General features: G+C 37.0%; 1 protein-coding gene across 1 annotated transcript in view; it reads left to right on the forward strand.

The window, feature by feature from the left end:
• UBE2K (ubiquitin conjugating enzyme E2 K) overlaps window positions 1-19597 on the forward strand; it is a 39284-nt gene extending 19687 nt beyond the window's left edge. Inside the window, exons 3-7 of the mRNA XM_054294003.1 lie at window positions 2949-3007; window positions 5456-5538; window positions 14369-14468; window positions 17772-17900; window positions 18264-19597. Of these exons, the coding sequence (XP_054149978.1) occupies window positions 2949-3007; window positions 5456-5538; window positions 14369-14468; window positions 17772-17900; window positions 18264-18338 (446 nt within the window). The 3' untranslated portion in view covers window positions 18339-19597. The remainder of the gene's footprint in view (window positions 1-2948; window positions 3008-5455; window positions 5539-14368; window positions 14469-17771; window positions 17901-18263) is intronic.
• The last annotated feature ends 675 nt before the right edge of the window (window positions 19598-20272 follow it).

A 20272-nucleotide genomic window follows, 5' to 3' on the forward strand; every position in this document is an offset into this window, starting at 1 on the left:
CCCTTGGTGTTGGGGGGGGGGTTTGAACTTATTGTTTATTCTGATTTTGGCAGGGATCTCATGGAAGAGCATTGTGATTGATTGTATGCTTACTTTAATCTAGAAGTCATATGCTTTGAGGAACAAAATGAGAGTTACTGCCAGCCCAGTTTCTGGTGTTTCCTGACATTAGAATAATTTGCTTTGGAATGTTAATATTTCTGTAATATAGTTATATGCATTTATTCCCTTACATAATTATGAAGGGCGTGCCAGTGTTTTTTGTCTTCATTTTATGACTATAGCAGTTATGCATGCTGCACAATTACTGACTGATGTTTTGTCATCTATAATCTGAACAGTGACACAGCAAGAAGTGCTTTATGAAGAAGTTTTATGCAGTAGTTCTGGTCAGACAGTCCCTGTGATACAGGAGGGAATTCTAGAACCATTGAGAAGTGAAAGAACAGTTGTTGACCATAGTTGGTGAGGTATCTGAAACCAAACTGCTGCTGCAAATTTTTTTATAGGTAATGTTGGAACATTAGTTAAGAGTGACTGAGAGGAAGAATGCCATCTATTGACAAAATTTACAGCTTTTATTTATCTGTTAGTAGTGTCAACTCATATTGACCAATTACCAGAATATTGCAAGACACCACTTAATTGAAACACATTTGCATCCAATGTTAAAATGTGTTTGGAGAGAGGACCTTTGAGAGACTTGATTAATGGCTGCTCGATTTTACTTGAATCAAGAGCTTTTCAGTAGATAGATTGAGGTTTTGTGGGTTTGGATTTTTTGAGGTTGTTTTTTTTTTTAAGCCTGTGTAATATTGTTATTAATTTCAAGCCAAGCTTGCATGTGAGCCACAGCAACTGCAAAATTTATAATAGGTTATTTCTTCAAGGGAAATAGCTAAAAATTGCTCTAACTCTTGTGAGACCTGTTCCAGTAGGACTACAGAAGGAATATTATGCCATTACTGTTTAATTCAATTTCAAGCATTAAATAGCCACAAAAAAAGCCATTAATATGCATCCTCTTTAAAAAAATGCCAAAATATGGGCTTGCAGAAATTAATATATTAGTAATTTGTATTTTAAATTTAGCATTAAAAAAATCACAGATTTGTTTGCGTTATGTCTTTAAGCCTGTATTTTTAACATCAAAGTTTAGTGCAAAACAATACTGTATAAACACTACCATCTCTTCAGTCTCTGGTGAAAGATATTGGTGGCTGAATATCCTATTAGGCAGAAGACTGTAATAGTTCGTGGTAAGCAGGAGAAATGGTAATACCTAAGGATAGATTGCACATTACCTTACAAATGATGTGGCAGCAAAATTGTAGAAGGACTGATGAGCGTAGCTGCTTTTTTTCTTAGAAACAGTTGCTGCTGAATTATGCTTCAGTTTAAAGAAAAGGAAAACCAAACTTCCTTGAGGTCTCTTTTTGCTGTATTTCTTCAAAACTGTTTATCCTGTGCTGTCCTGTTAGCAGACAAGCAATCAACATAGACATTACTGTTATAATTTTGGATTTATTGGTCTTTCTTATATAGTATTATCTGTTAAAATGTCTCAAGTTACTTTAGAGCTAAGTGAGAAAAAGAACAGCTGTAGGCAATAGTGTAAAATTCCAAACTGATGCTAACTAGTTTCAGGTGGAGTGTATTAGACTGAAATACATTTTAAAAATGAGAGCTCTTAGGAGCTACTAATGTGTTTTTTGGCACGGAGGAAAAGATGCCATATACTGTAACTGCTGAGAGGAGTACTTGGAGGCTTTTATTCCCTGTGCATCTTGCTGCCAGTATTGTAACTACTTGAGAGCTGGTTCTCTATACCTTGATTTGCGGAGTAAATCACTGGAAATCTCAAGGAAAATAGATTGCAAATACTTCAGCATTAATTCAAGAAATTGTATAAATTGTAACACATTATAATGAGAGAGGGAAAAAGTTTCTGAAAGAAGAGCAGCAGGTTGAAGAAAAAAATTGCAAATAAGAATAAATACTTTCAATTTTTATAAAAAATGAAATGTCTAAAAATCAGTGTATGTTTTTTAATACCCTGTTCTTTTTGTCATTGAACTGCTGCCTGGCAAATGGCCTTCACTGTGCAGCCAGAGATAGTCTGAGATTGCTCCAGAAGACATAAGTATTGGTAGTGAACTTGAATGTTAACAGAACTATAATGGAAATAGGATAGGGAATAATACTGTGACAAAGAAATCAAACTGAGAAATGTTTAAAACTGGGCAGTAGGAGGGGGTTCAGTCTTCAAGCTCCTGTTATCCTTTATTGTATGCTCTGGCCCTTCATGTTGTATTAATGATACTGGTGTGTCAAAGTCTTTGCAGAATTGAAACAGAAGTAACTACTTCAGGTGGTAATGTAGCACATAATAAAAGTTAAACACTGGTACCTCCTTTATTATTTTTTCCCAAAGTGTGGGAACTTTTCTGAAAGAGTTACTTGAACGTATTTGAATTTCAAAAAATTTAAAATTAAATATGGGTAATTTCAATTGTGTAATTTGAAGAAAATTTGTCATAAGGTATCAGAAGAGAGTCAAAATAATGTAATATCCTATGTTGAGCCTGAATATTCCCGTGTCCTCTTTTTTCATCTGTTTAGGAGATACTTGGTTCTTATTTTGGTATATTTTACTAAAATAAAGCATGGAAATGATAAGACTGGAAATGAGAATGTACACAATAAATATACCTAAAAAATATAGGTAGTGATTTGCACAAGCAAACACAGCTTTTCTAACTGACTTTATTGCATTTGTTTGTGAAATAGATGAAATCTAAATGAATCTCCTAACTAATACAGCTGGGTAAATTTGAATTAACTTGAAAATAGGCTCATTTAGAAGTGTAAGCTTTAGTGTCATGAAAGACTTAAGTTTGAATAATGTTCTTTTGGTATAATTTCCAACTTGTTCTTGTCTTTTGCAGGTGGAAGGTATCAGTTAGAGATAAAAATCCCAGAAACATATCCGTTTAATCCTCCTAAGGTACTGCAAACACACATTTTTGGGTAATACAATTTGGCTAACAAGTTGGGTTTGAGTATTCTTATATACTTGTTTGTTTGGTGATCTTTTTTTTTGTTGGTTTTGTTGTTGTTTGTTTTTTTTTTTAATTCACTTCTAGACAAGGATTGGAACTGTTACATTTAGGTAGAAACAAAGCAGGATGCAAAACTGTGTCTAGTCAGAGGTACACTCTGATTGTTCCTAAAAGTACATACTGGGAAATTTTGGGGGAGGAGCTTGGGCCTTATTATTGACCTTAATGTAATATATTTCTGACAAGATAAATACAGTTTTCAGGTAGTTTTAAATTATGTGGAGGGTACAGCTGTCTTCCCTCCCCCTCAGCATTGTTGAAGAAATGTTGTAATAGGGATTTATTTGTTCTTTTAATTTCTTGGGCTCCATAAGTTGTACTTAAAAGGTTTTTGAATCTAACCTACCAAGTTTCTAGTAATAATTAAATAGAGACTTGTAGTGTTGTGTGTCTTGAAGAACCAACAGAGAAATATAATAGAAATAGATAACAAGCACATGGATGAGAGATCAGAAATGGCTGTGGTAAAGTCACTCATATTTTTCACAACTTACTGGCCTTTTAACTTTACTGCATCTTTCTAGAACTTCAGTTTTGTCATTCACTTTGAATAATGTTCTCTCCAGCCATGTGCAGCTGTAGATTCCTGTGCCCTGATTTAGTCCACTCTTCAGTACCTTGAATCAGTAGACACCTGAGTTGTCTGACTCCACTTCTTGATTGGTTTGCTTTTTGTTTGAAAGAGGTCTTTCATGAACATGTCCTAGATTCTTATTGTTTTCACCCTGGTATGTAATACTTGGAAGGAACTGGGAAAGAGGAAGGAGGAGAGAGGTGTCAGTTGCTGATAGGTTCTTTGAATTACTTCCTTGGGGCTGGAGCAAAAGACAGAAAATCTTAAAAAAATGTCTGTTGGTCTTCAGTTCTTTAATCTGCACACATTGTGGTGGGACCCAAATTAAGGAGAGCTGAAACAGGTTGCAGATGCTGAAAGATCAGTCTGTATACCATGATTTAGTTGCTGCTTTAGGGCTTGGTGGTCTCCATTTCCAGAGTTCATAGGCAGCTGTTAGAAACTCAGTGCATTGCAGCATAGTACTGCTTATTCTGGAGTCTTGAATTGGAAGCCTTTTTGCTTGTGTCTGGCCCTGCCTTTCATCTGAAAGAATTCTTTAGCTTGTTCAGTATGTGCTTTGACAGCCATTGTTAGCAGTCATTCACTGTGAGAAATTATCCAGTATTTACATTGCTTTTTACATTTTCCAAGTGATTTCTAGAGTGGAGGTAGTTGTTAAGTGCCTCAGCTGACATGATAGCTTATTTTTGTCCTGGAAAGCAGAACTGTTCTGGTCTTGCCTATTTAGACACCAGGATTGCACTGATTTTATTATAGCCCTGTATGTCTGGTCTTTTGCTGTAGGGCCTGGCAGGTGATCTCTTTGCTGATTTGCTTGCAGGTCAGGGGCAGAAGTCAAAAGATCTGTGCTATACATAAAATGTTTTTCAGGAGTTTGGGGTGAGGAGGAGATGAGAAACAGACGGGTCAGAATCACTAGAAGGCAATTACAGTGCAACATGAAGAAAATGAAGGGGGAATTTCCAAAGGCACATATGTCCTTTCTGAGGACAGCTTTGGTCTCCGAGACCTTTAAGAAAAAGTGCTGCTTTTACCTTTCTTGGTGTCTTAAAATACCTAGTAAACCCAAACCACCAAACCCCGGTTTTAGTAATGCTTTGTAAACATGAATACACTGTACTGTAAAAATATGGACATGATTCATGAATGAATGCTGGGACTAGATCCTTTCAATAGCAAAAAAAAAATATTAGGAATCTAATTAAGTTTTGGGTCGGTGAACAGCTTTCTGCATATGAGGTAATGAGACTGGATGGTTATAGACGTAGTAGCATCCACTTTCTAACACATCTGTAGCCAACAGTTTAGCTCAACAGTGAATGATATCCAGTTTCTGTGTTAAGGGTTTAGGACTTTGTGAAATCTAGAAAGCCCTCTTTTAGTAATGTTAGAAGTTTTTAGTCTGTATTTGACCATCTGCTTGTGCAAACACTTGTATGCTGGAGGATATTTCTAAGTAGCTTTGTGTGATCCAGGGATGTGAACACATGACATGTGGGAGAGCAATTAGGGATGAGTTTGGGGAGCTGGAATGGGCAGTAGTCTGTTTTGAGTTAGGCGAGGCTCAAACAAACAGCCTTACAAACTTGAAGTCTCCTGAAATAAGCAATATCACATCTTAGTTCCATTTGTAGTACTATATTTTCCAAATTAGTATTTCTTCATACTATTATTTAAAATGGTGGATTTAAAATGTTTACTTAGTATACTGCACTTAATTCCTGCTTTTGTTTTTAAAAACTGTCTTGTTTTTTAGGTGCGGTTTATCACCAAAATATGGCATCCTAACATTAGCTCTGTCACTGGGGCCATTTGTTTGGATATTCTGAAGGATCAATGGTAAGATTCCATGGGGTTTTAAATGTGCAAAATCAAGTATACTGGTGTCCTGGATAGGAGGCATCAGCTCACCTTGCTTATCACCTTGTGCTTATAATTTGAGATGTCCTTAAAGCACACGTAATGGTATAGTATAGTGAGGTGCAAATATCCAAATGAAATGATTGGGTGATAGTTTTGGAAAGCACTAAGTATTTATTATATACACAGAGAGTTCTTCCAAAAATTTTTGCACTAAAATGAACATTTCATTGTTGACATTTTGGGTGGTTTTATATGAGTTAATTTGTAATTTTAGTGCTTTTCTGTTAACAAATACTACCTATTGCCTTCTTTGATCAGTTAATTTTACTGCAGAAGTTTTAATAGCCAAAGTCTGTGGAATAGACTTGTGTCCAAACTAACAGGCTGCACTCATTGTTCATTTGTTTTCAAAGTAATTGATTTCATGTGGACGGAAGATTGTGTACAACAGTTGTATGATAGACATGATACTAAGACAGATGGCTGTTTTCCTCCATGTCTGCACCCAAAGAATAGTACTGTAATTCCCCAGCAGATCATACCAGTGTCTCATCCATACAAACTTCAAATGCTTGTAAAGTCAGCAACTTTGTCAAGAGTGCTGTTGGCCAAGCAGACATCAGTTGGGTTTGAAACAGAAACTTTGGAGGAGAATGCTGAAGTCTTGAGGTCTTGCAGGTGACACATCCCGGGTATTAATCTTTTACAGATGTATGAGATTATAGAAGTCATCTGGCACAGTACAGCATAAATTACTGAAATGAAATTGTAATGGTCATAAACTGTTGTTTTTCTAACTTTTGGAATGGCGTGTTTTCTTACCACCTCAGAGCACTTGATGTTCTTTCAGGCAATAGAATCTTTCAGTATACATGCTGTGGTACCTGGCAGAGATTTTCTTATCAGTAAAGCTAGTGCACTTCTGTACCTGCATCTAATTGTCATACCACCCTACAATTTTAGTGGAGATTAATGACTCCTCAGCTGTCCAAGTACAGTCTCCTGAGAGATCATACTCTGAAGCAGATTAATGAACGGGCACGAGGTTGTCTGGAAGTATCAAAAGGCAACCAAGATGTAAAAAATCCATGAGCTTCAACTTAATTTATTTACCTTTGGGGTTGTTAGTCAAAACCTTTGATATTTGAGAAGGACAAACAGGAGAGTTGACCTGTGTTCTTGTAGTCTTTGAGTTATGCCTAGCACAGGTAATTTGATCTGTTATTTCTGCATGATGAAAAAAACCTAAACATTATCATCTTCCTTCTCCAAGACGTATATGGAATAGGAGTATTGGAACAAGAATTTTACTTCTGTATAATTATCCCAGCTGACACAAGAAGCACTAGTATTATTCCAGTTACACAGTTTTAAACTCTTCCTTTGAAACAGTGTCTTCATTTGGAAGCACTAAGGAGAGAATTGCACAGAACCCGGTGGTGATGGAGGGAGATTTCCTGTATACTATTAATCCCTCTTCAAATGATTCTTGATGTAGTGTGTTCTCTTCCTTTTCTAGCGGTGCTATTTTGTAAGTTTTGTTTATTTTCAAACCATAGAATGGTATGTGACAATCACTTCAGCATTGTTGAAGTGTTTGTCAAAGCCTCTAATCCTTTGATAAGAACAACCTTATAGCTGTCTCCACTGTTTACTGTTTGAAGCATTTCGTAATGTGGTAGATAGGACTGGTTTTCTCCTGAGTATTTTCCTAAAACTCAATAAGCAATATGAATGGTTAATGTTCTTAAAATAAGTTGTTGATTGTTCTTCAATATATGCAGCTTTAGTTAATTAAGAAATGCCCACAGCATAGAATCATAGAACCACAGAATGGTTTGGGTTGGAAGAGACCTTAAAGATTATCTAGTTCCAACCACTCTGCCATGGAGAGGAACACCTTCCACTAGACCAGATTGAATTTGAAGTGGCAACATTCATAATATACATGTACACAGACAAAAATAAGAATGTACCAAGGCATACTTGAAAAAAATTACCCTCGGGTTCAGTGAAATACTTGCAGATGCCTTTGGATGTTCTCAGTGGGCGAAGGATTAAAGCTTGAGGAATGGTGAGGGAATTAGCCCAGGCTTCATTGGCTTTCCATGGCAATCCTCAGAGTCTCACAACTGGAGAGTTTGCTGGCTCTGAGAGTCATCCCACTCTGGGAAATGTTGGTCACAGCCTGCTGTGGTCCACAACAACTCAAAGGGTTTCAGTACCATTGTTCACAGATAGGGTCACAAGATGATTGACTTAATTCATCAGTAAATTTCCATCCTGGCTGCACGGATGAGTTGGTATTTACTGGAATATTCCTTGAAAAGACCAGTAATAAAAATACTATTCCACTTGATCTCTTGTTTGATGGAAGAAGGAACTCAAGGTTTTTTGTTGGAAAACAGGAGCTTACTAGACAACAGCAATTCTGGGAGCAGACAGGGTTTTTGATAAGCTCAAGGAAACCTAACAGTCCAGGTGCCATTAATGCAGGCTGAGGCATTCCTGAGACCATAGCTGGCCTAAGGAGGGAGCCAGGGGGAGGATGTACCACCACACACAACCAAAAATAAGTTTTTTGCATGTCTAGGTTGAAAAGTGGTTTGAATAAGATAGCTTCATTAGAAAGCAAGCAAACAAAAAAAAAAGCAATCCCAACCCCCAGATTAATATTTTAATATTTAATATTTGTTAATATTTTAATATTTATTTCACCAGGGATTCAAACTAAATTGGCCAGATGCAATTCTGAAATATACCTGTGGAAGTATTCTAGAAAATATATAAGTTCCACAATCTCTCTTGTCAAATCTTTTAGCAACAACGCCGGTTTTTGAAGTGCCACTTCCTTGACTTGTAATGTTCTTCACTGAATAATGCTCATTTTGTTCCTGTGTTTAAATATGAGTCTCAAATTTCACTGCATATCTGTTTTTCAGTGAGGTTTGAGAGTTAAAGGACTGGAGAAGTTCGGCCTATGGGCCTCAGCAGGATTTCTGAAAGAGTTAATAAGCTGTTAAAATACTCATTTATAGATAGTGAATACAAATACAAAGATTTAAATGTGTTTATATAGTTTTAAAAAGTCTCTTCCCTAATCTCCCATTCTGTGGTAATTTGCTGATCTAATGAGCATAGTTGAGATGATATTCTGCATATTGGCAGGAGATTTTATCAGTTTGAAAAGTAATGTCTTTAAATTATTTTTAATGAGTTTAATGAAATTATTTTTCAACATTGCGAGCTTGATGCTGAAATTCTTTGCAGCTGTGGATTTTTATCATGTTTTGATTAAGTACCTGTTATGCCAGTTTGTTTGCAAAGCAGCTACTGTTTGCCACTAGAATTAAAATAGGGGTAGGATTTTGTAAAAGGAATACTGTTTATGCTTATCTGACATAATTTTCATGATGTGGTTTCACTTACTATGGCCTATATTTATCTTCTGGGCTAGTACTGTCTCAAAGCTTTAATCTGAAATATACACGTATCTAATGCAGTTCATTGAAACCTGAGAACTAAATTACTTGAAAGCTGTTCTGCACAAATCCCTTGAGCAGAGATCATTAAGTGAATGTGTCCTTGCTGCATATATTGCTACGAAAACTCTTGGCTTTTGTGGGTTTGACAGTCAGTAATGAATAATAAGAATATTTTTGTCATAGTGACTGCTGGAGGATGTGTGCTTCTGTTTTAGTTGAGATGCAGAAATCATTATAAGAGATAATGCAGTTTTAATAGATAAACAAGCAGCAGCCAGCTTGTAATCTTCCTGGGTACCCAGTACTGCTGGGTTTTGTTCAGGGTGTTTGAGGAGCAATGAAGCTTAAAGCTTTGAGAGGAGTGCAGAGAATGCATGGTTTAACATGGTTTTAGGGAACCCTTCAGCAAGCAGGCTGTCTTTCCCCTCTGTGCTGTGTCAATGCTATCCTATTATTCTTTTTTTAAAATTTTCTTTGATTAAAAGAAAAGGGTGCCTGGTCTTGTAGCTGTCCTGTGAGTAGTTACTATGCAATGGGCTTCTACTCAAAGGCCTTATTAATTTTCATCCAGATTCCATAAGCTGTTGGTACAAGGTCCCAGAAATTTTCTCTTGGATTAACAAGCTTATTTATTTCACAAATGGAACAAATATTGCAGATTATTTAGAAAAAAGTGTTCCCATAGCCATGTTTGGATGACAGAGTGGAGTAGCAATCTGCTGGCTGCAGCTGTTCCTGGCATTCTGCTTCGTTACCCTCTTGGAATAATGAGAGAGATTGTTTCTTAGAGTGGAATGTAAAGAACATAAGTAAATACTTCCTAAATGGAGAATTACTTAGCTTTTAAAAATGAAGAAAAAAACCTAAAACCTGGCAGTGTTTTGTAATCCTCTTAGGACTCTCTCTGCTCATCAAAAGGTAAAAGAGATTTCTTTCCTTGGGCATGCTGGGCACAGCTGGCTTGCCGTGCCCTTTAATGTTAACACTATAGTCACCCAAACTAGGGGTGCTCTTTTTTAATGGAAATGCCCTGAGATACTACTAAAAAAAAGGAGGAAGAAAGTGTAAGTGAACAAAATGTATATCAGCTCTCTTTGTTCTGATTCAATCCAGATTTTCCTTGTGGTTTAGCAAATGTAATGCCAATAGAAAGCTGAGCTTTTGGTTTGGATGTCCAGGGTGGAGGCTTTTAGTTTCAGGTTCTCTGAGGGCCAGTGCATCCCTGTAGGGAGCTCTCTGCAGCTCAGTGCTGCATGACAGGGGCCTCCTCCCACTTTGCAGATGGCAAACCTGCAGGATAGCTAGGCAGCATTTTGGGGTGGGAGTGGAAGTCAAGGAGGAGCAAACAGGAGCCAGTAATGTCGTGGGACAAAGGCAATGTAAGGTCATGTGCAAGGCAAATAGGAAGTTTTACCTGTAAAACTCATTGTACAAGCTGGCTGCTTGTTGCAGGTTTCCATTGAAGTGTACCTGCTTGGAGAGTTGTTGTACAAGAAAGATGGGAACCATAGGAAAAATCTAGAGTGAAGTAACAAGAATGATGGTCTAAGCAAAAGCAATGTACAGTGAAAGATTGGAAAGCCATCTCAGTGTGCAGAGTATTATCAAGCATGGTGAAGAAGTGAAGTGGATTTTCCAAGAGCCTTCTGAGGCTTCAGTTAAGAACAGATCAGACAGAGTCTGTCAGGAGCAATACAGAGCCTTGCCTTTGGTAGGGAGGAGAGAACAAACCTAGAACACAGCCATGCAACTAACTTGAGTTACCAAAGAGAATTGCTTGAACTCCATGAGCTGTTGCACATAAGTCCGTACCTCTAAGTAAACTTCAAATGTAAGAAGAGTTGGAAATACCTAATTTTTTCAGGGTTCTATTCTGGATCAATTAACCTTTGAGGTGCATTGGAAAATTCAGAAGATCTGGATCTTTGCACTGGAAATTTGTTTTAAGGAAAATACAACATTTTTTCTTTTCATTCTTCCCCTGGACATTCTTTCTTTGGCTTGTGAAGATGTTGAGGAAGGGGGTGGGGGTGTGTGTTGGGATTTTTAGCTTTGTGCCACTATCAGTATAGATTTTCTTTCAGAACTGATGATAGAAATTGGTTTTGCTTTTTGCTCATGAGGAACAAGTCCTGCCTTACTGATATCTGTAAATATAATTCTAGGCAGTCATCTCCATTCACTGTGTTCTCACAAAAGAAGGTAACAGGAACAAAGAAGAGCTTTTAAGTTCATGGGAAATCAGAATCTATTTTTAGCTGTTCTTTCAGTTTCTTCTGTGAATCTTAATATCTATCTGAAAAATTAAGACTAAGCTATGAAAAAATAACAAGCTGTTTTTACTTTCTTTGATCAGGAAAGCTAATTGGTGTTCTAAGGGTAGAAGATTTTAGATGGTTATACAATAGTTACACAAAATATGTCAGTTTTTCTTTACCAATAATCACAAACTCTAATTTCTTCTTTTGTTTAATACAACTGAAGCTGTAATGGGTTTTCTTTTATGATTTAAGAATACTTCTTTTATGATTTAAGAATACTTCTTTCAGTGTTTCTGTCCAATACAGACTGTCTTACTATGCATGAGATGGGAAAGCTGTTTTGAGGCATGAGACTTGAAACCAAGTTGTAAGCTACATTTTTAAACCTTTTAATAAAGGTTAAACCAATGTTGTCTGAAACTTAGTATTTTAGAGTTTAAATTCTCTGATCATATTCATATAGCCATCTGTGTGTGTATATATATATATGGATAAGTTGTTGCTTTTTATTGTTATTTTGAAGATGGAATGTCAGATGTCCAAGTGTCAGTGTGCTTTGTATAAAAATCTACAAATATAAGAGGTGAACAGGGATTGGAAGAACCTGGCAGTGTGGAAAGCCAGAGACAGCTGGAGGCAGCTGGTGTCCATGGCACCCTTGGTTCCTAGCAATGCCCCCTGCTCTCCAAAGTGTACTTTATACTCCTCTCCTAGAAGGTACATGGAAGTGGAAGTAAATTGCATGTAAAAGTGGCACAAAAGGCTGTGATCCTTTTTATGCCATCTTCTCTACATTTTCAGATGTCTAATGTAGAAAGATTTCTGCAAAGGAAAGGGCAGAACAACTTTTATTTGGAGAAAGTGACTATAGCATTAGTTATGGTTGATAGATATTTCATGTTGAGCCAATCTTTAAAACTCTACAGTAAATAACATAATAAAGTTACTTAACTGAGAAAAAGACTAAAGGTTTTACAGTGGGTGTGGCAGATGTGCTAGTACCTGACATTGACTGCATAAAAATAGAAATTATTTCATCCATTTGAGCATAGTATGGCATGAAAGACTTAGTATTCCATGACACCTGAATGCTGCAATAGTAAATATGTTGCATTACACTCCTGTAATGCTAGGAGATGAGACTGTGAATTATGTCATCAGTGTGTACATTAAATAGGTTAATTTAAAAATTGTATAAACCAGTAGAGATTACAAGCCCAAGGAAATTATAAGAGCAAAATAGCATTAGGCACATGTAAAGAAAAGAAAATTACTAAGGGAATACGTTTGAAAGAGGAGAATTGTATGTTGTGATTTTTCAGAATTCAAATTTAAAAGCATAAGAATTTTTTTGAGATTTAAGTATACCAGGTTCAGCTTAAGGGACTTCAAGCTGGTGTGGCAGTTGGAATGAGACACTATGTGCTAATTAAAATCTCTGTCATTTGGGATGTTTCTCACTTGCATTTTGATGTAGAACACTGCACTGCGAAAGCTTAGCAATAATTATCAAGCTAAAAAATAACTTACTGAGAAAGATCTTCCAGAATTACAAACAATTAGGGAAGAATGGCATGTTTGAATGGTTAGTGACACAGCAAGAAAGCATCTAGGAACATAATATTTGGGTGCCACAAATGTACCTCTGACATCTTACCAGCACCTCTGCTTTGTTCATTGGTATACACTGCTAGAGGACCTTAATACAGTGACTCAGTGCTGGAAAATACATCAGTTTCTGAAACCTGAGCCTGGAAATGCACTTGCACACTGTCTCCTTTTGTAGCTGGACTGTCAGGTCAAACTGTTCCCCACTTATTCTAACAAAGCCTTTGCATTTATTTGCAGTCTTCTGAAAACAAGAAACTGTTTTCTGTTGAGTGAAAATTGAGGTTTGTTTGTAAGAAATTGGATGCCCGTGTTTCACAACTTTGCTCTGGCATTCATGTGTCATAATCACTGCTCAGATCTAAAATGTCACATCTTCCCCACTCACCTCACTCCTAGTTCTTAGGCAGAGGAAACAGATTTGTGGATTGCTTTGAACATCTGTCTGTGCCATTGCCACCGTGATTTTAAGAATCTAATTGTTCAAATCAGAAATACTCAACTTTCACAGGGTCTGTGGGGTTCTTACTTGGTTTCCAGTGTGTGCCAACTGAAATGGTAATTCAGAGGAGTTATTTATGATCAAAATCTAATGAAACTATGTAAAGGTTACAACTTTTCAGACTTCCAGTGTGTAATAATTCCATGTGGTTACTTTTGAGTAATTGATGTCTCTGAGCATACTGTGTTTTCCCTTACAAAATTATTGAAGTGTCTTATTCTAAATACACTTTGACATCAAGATGAATGATAAGAACCTAAAATCTTAGAAGTTCCAACTCTGGGACTGTGCTACCTCGAACAGGGTTCTTCCACAGGGGCAAAGGGGAACTTTACAGGACCATTGTGACTACAGAATGTTTTCCTGCTGCCAACAGTCAGGCTGTAGTGAACTATTTTGATAGCACGTTCCATAATTAGCCTAACCATTTTATTATTGTAGTAGTAATTAACTATGTAAAGGTTCAGTTTAATGAAAAATGTAACGTTAAAAGTGGTGCAAAGAGGGTTGGTGTATAGAATTCCGTACCTGTTGGGCGTGTTTGCAATGTAGGTCCCTGCTCCTGCCCGCAGAGGGAGCAGCCCCGGGCCCGGCCCCGCCCGCACCGGGACAGAGGTGCTGGTACCGCGCTGAGGGAGGGTGGCACAGCCTCGTCTACCATTGGCTTCTCTGGGGTTTTTTCTCCAGATGAAATGAATTGCATTCAATGGGCATGGTGAAATGTGTAGGTCAAGGTACTTCCCAAAAACTTTGGACAGCGTTGTTAATAGGAAAGTCCACGTTTAAAACCTTATTTAAATATATATATATAAAAGAGTATTTTAATAACTGTAACCTGAAGCAGTTTAAAATTATGTTTCTTGGACTTTAAATCTGTACATGAACTCATAGCTTCTATGATAGTACAGGCACAGGATAAGGTTAAGGATATTTTGAATTTTCACTTTTAGGGCAGCAGCAATGACTCTAAGAACAGTGTTGTTATCACTGCAAGCATTGTTGGCAGCTGCAGAACCAGATGATCCACAAGATGCAGTAGTGGCAAACCAGGTAAGATACTCAGTTGATTGTGATTTTTGTAACACTTCTGTCATCTTTACCGACTCAGGTTAGGTCCCAAGGCTTACAGAAGAGAAAAGATTTTAGACAATTTATTGTAAAATGGTACATTCTAAATGTGAGCTGCTACAATGTTTTGTGCTCTTTTTGATTCCAGAGTGAGTATTAGTTACTCTACAGTGTCAGGAGGATTTGTCCTTTATTTATATCACCTTGTGAGAAATGTCTGGAGATAACAGCATAGTTAAATGAATTCCAGTGTAACTGGCCTTTCAAAATCTAAAGCTTCCAGTATAAGAAAAGCAATATGCTATTGGTTTTAAATGAGTTTTAACTTGGTGGTGTTAATTGGATTTGGCTTGGTATGTAGCTCCTCTTCCAGATTAATACAAATGTTGTGCAGCATTATATTTGTTTAATGTCAAAATTTTATGAATGATGACTTGGGGATAACTGCTTTCATCACTGATTGAATTGCTATCAGTAGAATTTTATAACCAACAAGGTTTGTTGCCTTTCAGATTAGTGATAACTTTTAATACCAAAAAATATCAGTTGGATCTTGGGCCATACAAGGACTGGCATGATTTTGTTTAAAGTGTTGCTGAAGGATAGAAACAGTTATTCCTCTGACAATTCTCAACAAAGTGTCAAGTATGTGTGTGTTTTCCTTCCTACTCTGAGGAGGAGAAGGGCAGCCTGGCTTCCCCACTGGCTGACAGTAAGGGTGTATTTCAGTTACAGAAGAACAAAGCAAGCTGATGCTGGAAGAACATTCTATCTCACCTGTATCTTCTCTAAGTCAGAACCTTCCAGGATAGGGTGACAAGGTGTGCACTACTTCCCTTTAAAAGCCAGTGTAGAATGATAGATAAACTTTTTTTTCAAACCTGTCAGGATTCAGGGGAAAACATGATTAGAGGTAGCCCATTGCACTGCTGGGTGTGTGAGAGCTGCTTGCTACCACTGTATTCAATAAGTACAGAAGGTTTGCTTGTGGGATTCTGCACTAAGGCTGCTCTGAATAAATGTCCCTGAACAGTTCTGACAGGCTGAATTGCTCTGCCCAGGGGGAAGTGTTGCAAAGGCCAAAAAGGCCACCAGGCACATCCCTGCACTGGGTTTTTTCCCAGATGTATGCCCTTGTTGTCACACTCCTTCATTAAAAAAACAACTATATATCCTTTTTTACAAAGAACAAAAAGAGTGTTTCCTGTTCTGGCTCTGATGGTAGAACTTTGTGTGGGAATCGTAACAGTAGAAGCCCTTGAGCTGGTAAGAGTTTTTTCCTCAGGTAAAGAACTCCATGAATCTTTGTAGATTCCAAAGAGCAATTTTCCAGGCTGCCCCTTAGGTGCTTGTGTGGGTGTGTCCTTGGGACTATGGCATGGTGATGTTGGGGGGATTCAGGAAACAGTTTATCCTGTTTCCTGCAAACACCTGTATGAAAACTGTGCTGGGGTTTGGCCTTGAGTTACAGGCATGTGATTGTATGTAGAAAGTGATTATAATGGTTTTAAGAGAGATATTGGTAAACAACTGCTTTTTTCATATGTTTATTTGGTGTTGGGGGTCTCTTTTACTTTGTTTTGGGTTAATTTCTTTTTCCAAGACAAACATTTCACAAGGAATTAACTATTCTCCACACTTGAGCTATTTTATTAAACTGTGTGCTGTCCAGGTAAATGGCAAAAGCTCTTGAGAGAATCCCAGGGAGAATTCCTGTTTGAGTAAGAGCAGTATTTTCAGACTCCAGCTGTCTGGTGTATTAGTTGCTCTGATTGCTGGGTTTTTTCAGTACAGCAACGTGAACTGCCTCAGATTCCTGATACTGAAACATCAGTGAAAGTTGCCTTTAGGCTTTTCTAAATTCAGTGAGAAACTGGATTATTTACAGATACCTAAGTAAAGTAATTCTATGAATAGAACACTGAAAGCTAATTCTGAGTAAGATGCAATTATGACTAATTTTTTGCACTTCAGCTAGTTGCTTTCCAGGCTTGGCAGTGTTCTCAAAAATATTTTAAAAAAATTAATTGGGGAAGATCTCTTAAGAGCAGAAGAAAATAGTACTTCAGGATGCTACTGGTGTTTAACTTAATCCTTCTTCTTTTTTAATCATTACACCAAAAGAATTTGTTACAGACCACTGCATTTATAACAGTGGTTTATTTCCAACAGTAGATTGCCTCCCATGTTTGTTTCAATGCCATTAATGTCACCAGATAATAAATATACAAATTATGACATGTGGATCACATTTATAGGGAGGTGGGCAAGGCACACAAAGCAGTTTAGATGGTGTGGGTTGTTGTAGGAGAGGCAAAATGAAATGTACAGCATTTTACTGTGCTTTATAGATCTAATCATTATTTTCATGTAATAATGAAATGTCTAAGAATAATAATCAGTTTCTGTCCTTAAAATGTACCTAAATATTTGAAAAATGTATTTCCTAATATCTTGTCTTATTAAAGTGGTGATCTAAGGGAAGAAGTTTTTTTGAGACAAACTTGATATTGCATACAGAAGTTGTTAAAATAGGAAAATCATTTAACTTTTCTGAGTACAGTTTATGACAGATGACCCACTTTCTTGGCAGCTGAGTTCTTGGCACAGGCTAAAAATTCTCTGCAATATGGTCCAGTCTGTTGTTTATTGGAAAACTAGTTAGTGGTGAGATTGGTACAAAATAATATAGTTACATACTGGCATGATTTTTTTTTTTCTTTGGTAAGTAATAGCTTTCATGAAGAGTTGCATCTCCCTTGCTTTCTGTGCTTGCTCACCTGTGTGAATAAGATCCTCATTCTCAGGAAGAAGCCCAGTAGTAGAGTATTGGCCTGGACTGAAGAACTGCAGGCCTACTTGCAGTGTGTAAAACAATGTATATTTTGAAGTGGTTAGAGAAGTACCATGTTCAGGAGATGTTAACACAGGAATAATTTGTACTCTGTTGCACTGAATATAAATTTTCAGCAGCTGTGCTAAATATAGCTGCTTTACTTTGATCTGTGCAATTGAGAGCAGTACCTGGCTGCACACATCCAATACCAGTAGTGCATAATTTAACCTGAAGGCAAACTCATTATATCAAATGCTTGCATGGGTTTGCTCTTTGTGTAATCCTCACCTCTAAATTTACTTTAAGAATAGCAGCATGATCAGTATGAAACATTGTGGAAGATATCATAGGAAGAATGATGGGTTGCAATCTGCCATGTTGTCTTGCTGTTTGGTTGGATTGCTGAGTTGATTTAACTTTCTGCTTTTCCCCCTCTCTCTTTTGTGTAGTACAAACAAAATCCAGAAATGTTTAAACAGACAGCTCGACTTTGGGCACATGTGTATGCTGGAGCACCAGTTTCTAGTCCAGAATACACCAAAAAAATAGAAAACCTCTGTGCTATGGGCTTTGATAGGGTAAGTACAAATAACCTAAATATTTTTAGTAAGGGCAGGGCAAATTTATGTGTATATATACAGAGAGTCATCAGTATCATCAGAATCTACTAAAGTAGATTCCCTACTTTCATGATGTTGTGTAGGTCCAATTATTCTATTTTGCTAATTATTTTTAAGAATTGGAATTTTAAAATACTACATTATGGATAACTCTTGTGAGCTCCCCCTGCCTTTTTGAGACAATTTTTCTATCAATTATTAGTTGGGATTTAAAAAATGGTAAACTAATGTGTTTTGATTTTCTGTGAACTTTTCATTTCACTTCGTGGAGCTGCAGGTTCACACACTGAAAATATTATTGCTCTTGTTTTCTCATTGCAGAATGCAGTAATAGTGGCCTTGTCTTCAAAATCATGGGATGTAGAGACTGCAACAGAATTACTCCTGAGTAACTGAGCCATATAGAGAGAGCTGCTTCTGTAGTCCAGCTTGCCCCTTCTGGAGGAGCATCACCATCTGTTATTCCTAGGATTCTATATAGATTCTCTTTCAAAACTGGCACTCTTGCCTGATGATGCTATCTAGGCACTATTGGAGACTGAAAAAAAGCGCTCTGTAAATAAAGCTAATTAAACGTCTGTGTAAATTTAAAAAGGGGAAATACTTTAATTTTTTTTCTTACTAAATATTGTAAAAATTCTTTGAGCTCAGCTAAGATGATGGGGGAAAACAATGCCTACTTTAGTGTTTAGCAGTGTGACAAAGACTAGCAGGAACTTGCTTCAGGATTTTGATTTAGTAATTCAGAAAGCAACATTTTGAGTGTTAGTCATCAAAATTGTTGGTGCCACTCATCACAGTTATCTTACTGTTTTTAACATGGATCCTATGTGCCTGTGGATTGACCTATATTTGCATGCTTGTACTTAATAGACATATTAGGTAGGGTTGCTGAAGAGAGCACCATTGAAATACTCAATTGCTTTTGTAACTTTTCCTGCCAGACTTTCAAGACTTACCCAAAGTTCCAAATGGTGACCTATTCAGAACCATTTTCTTTCTAGCTTATTAATTGGGAAGGCTGATTCTCCTCTCCCTTACATCATACTGTTGATTATGTTTCATCATCTGTGGGTATTATGTGTGCCATTGCAGTAGTCTAGGCTCCCCTTTAAAAATATATATTTTGAATTATCAGTAGTGATTTTCATCCATCATATTTTCTACACAATCATGTAAGGAGTATGCCTCAATACAGCACAAAAAGATGAAGCTGGTTTCATTTCCTTTTTTTTTGTCTTAAATAGCTGTAAAGTGTTCTTCAGTACACTCTGGATAATATGATTTCACAGGGTTTGAAGGAGGACACAGCTGATTCTCCAGTGTACTGAGAATGGAAAAAAAATTTTTTGAGTACTTGATATGATGCAATCAGCTGTTTTTTGCAGCAGTTTTCTAGCTTTATTTTGGGCTTCAGTTTAAGGATTGCTTACCAGGTACTTTAAAATTCATCCTTGCTTGCATTTTTCCCTGGTTAACACATGGAGGCTGTGTTGGTGTTTTTATTGTACATACTTCAAATGCACATAGAAGTGTGTTCTCAATTTAGCTTTTTTTTTTCATTGATGTTTCTGATAAATGAGAACTGAAATCTTACCTTGGCTTGTACATACAGTCAGTCTTTTTATTTGTATTAAAATGACATTTCATCCTGAGTGCAAAAGCTTGAAAATTATTAGTCTTGCAACTTCAAACACTAGTACATCTATTTAAAGAGAGCTGTAATGTCTTTGTGAATATGATGCTAACTTTTGAGAGTGTATCTGACAAGGAAGTTCAGAGAAATCCTGAGACTAGAAAGTGGGGATTGTGGATAATGGAGTACTGTATCAGTCATCTTTTCTATGACTCTTTTGTTTTGTTCTGGTTTGGTTTGGTTTTTTTTCTCCTAGGCTGTGGATTAATGGGGTGGGGAAATCTATGCCTGCTTGGGGTTTTTCTAGAGCTGTGAGTACAAACTGAAATGGTTTTGCACTTCATGGTCTGTTTATAACTCATACTAGATGAAATCAGGAACATTATGGTATCTGTTAAATACCTGGAGCATAGTAGTAGGGGAACAGAACCAGACAACAGAGCTGGCAAGACCTGGCTACTTCTGGGGTGTTCCATGTACTGCTCTGTCTGATGTGTCCAAACTTAGAACAGGGCACAGACAGTAAATACTTTGAACTCATATCAGTGCAATACTAAATGCATTTTGCTTAGTCTTTATACTTACTGCTTTTTAAGGTGTAGTCAGTGATCAGTTTTCTTGGGTTTTCTTGAGTTAGTGTAAATCATTTGCAATGATGCCAAAGGAAGTGAGTTGTTTTGACTTTCCTTATATT

Source organism: Melozone crissalis, unplaced genomic scaffold (assembly GCF_028551555.1).
Source record: "Melozone crissalis strain CALT ecotype California unplaced genomic scaffold, PUWL_Pcris_2 ptg000006l_1, whole genome shotgun sequence".
Lineage (NCBI taxonomy): Eukaryota > Metazoa > Chordata > Aves > Passeriformes > Passerellidae > Melozone > Melozone crissalis.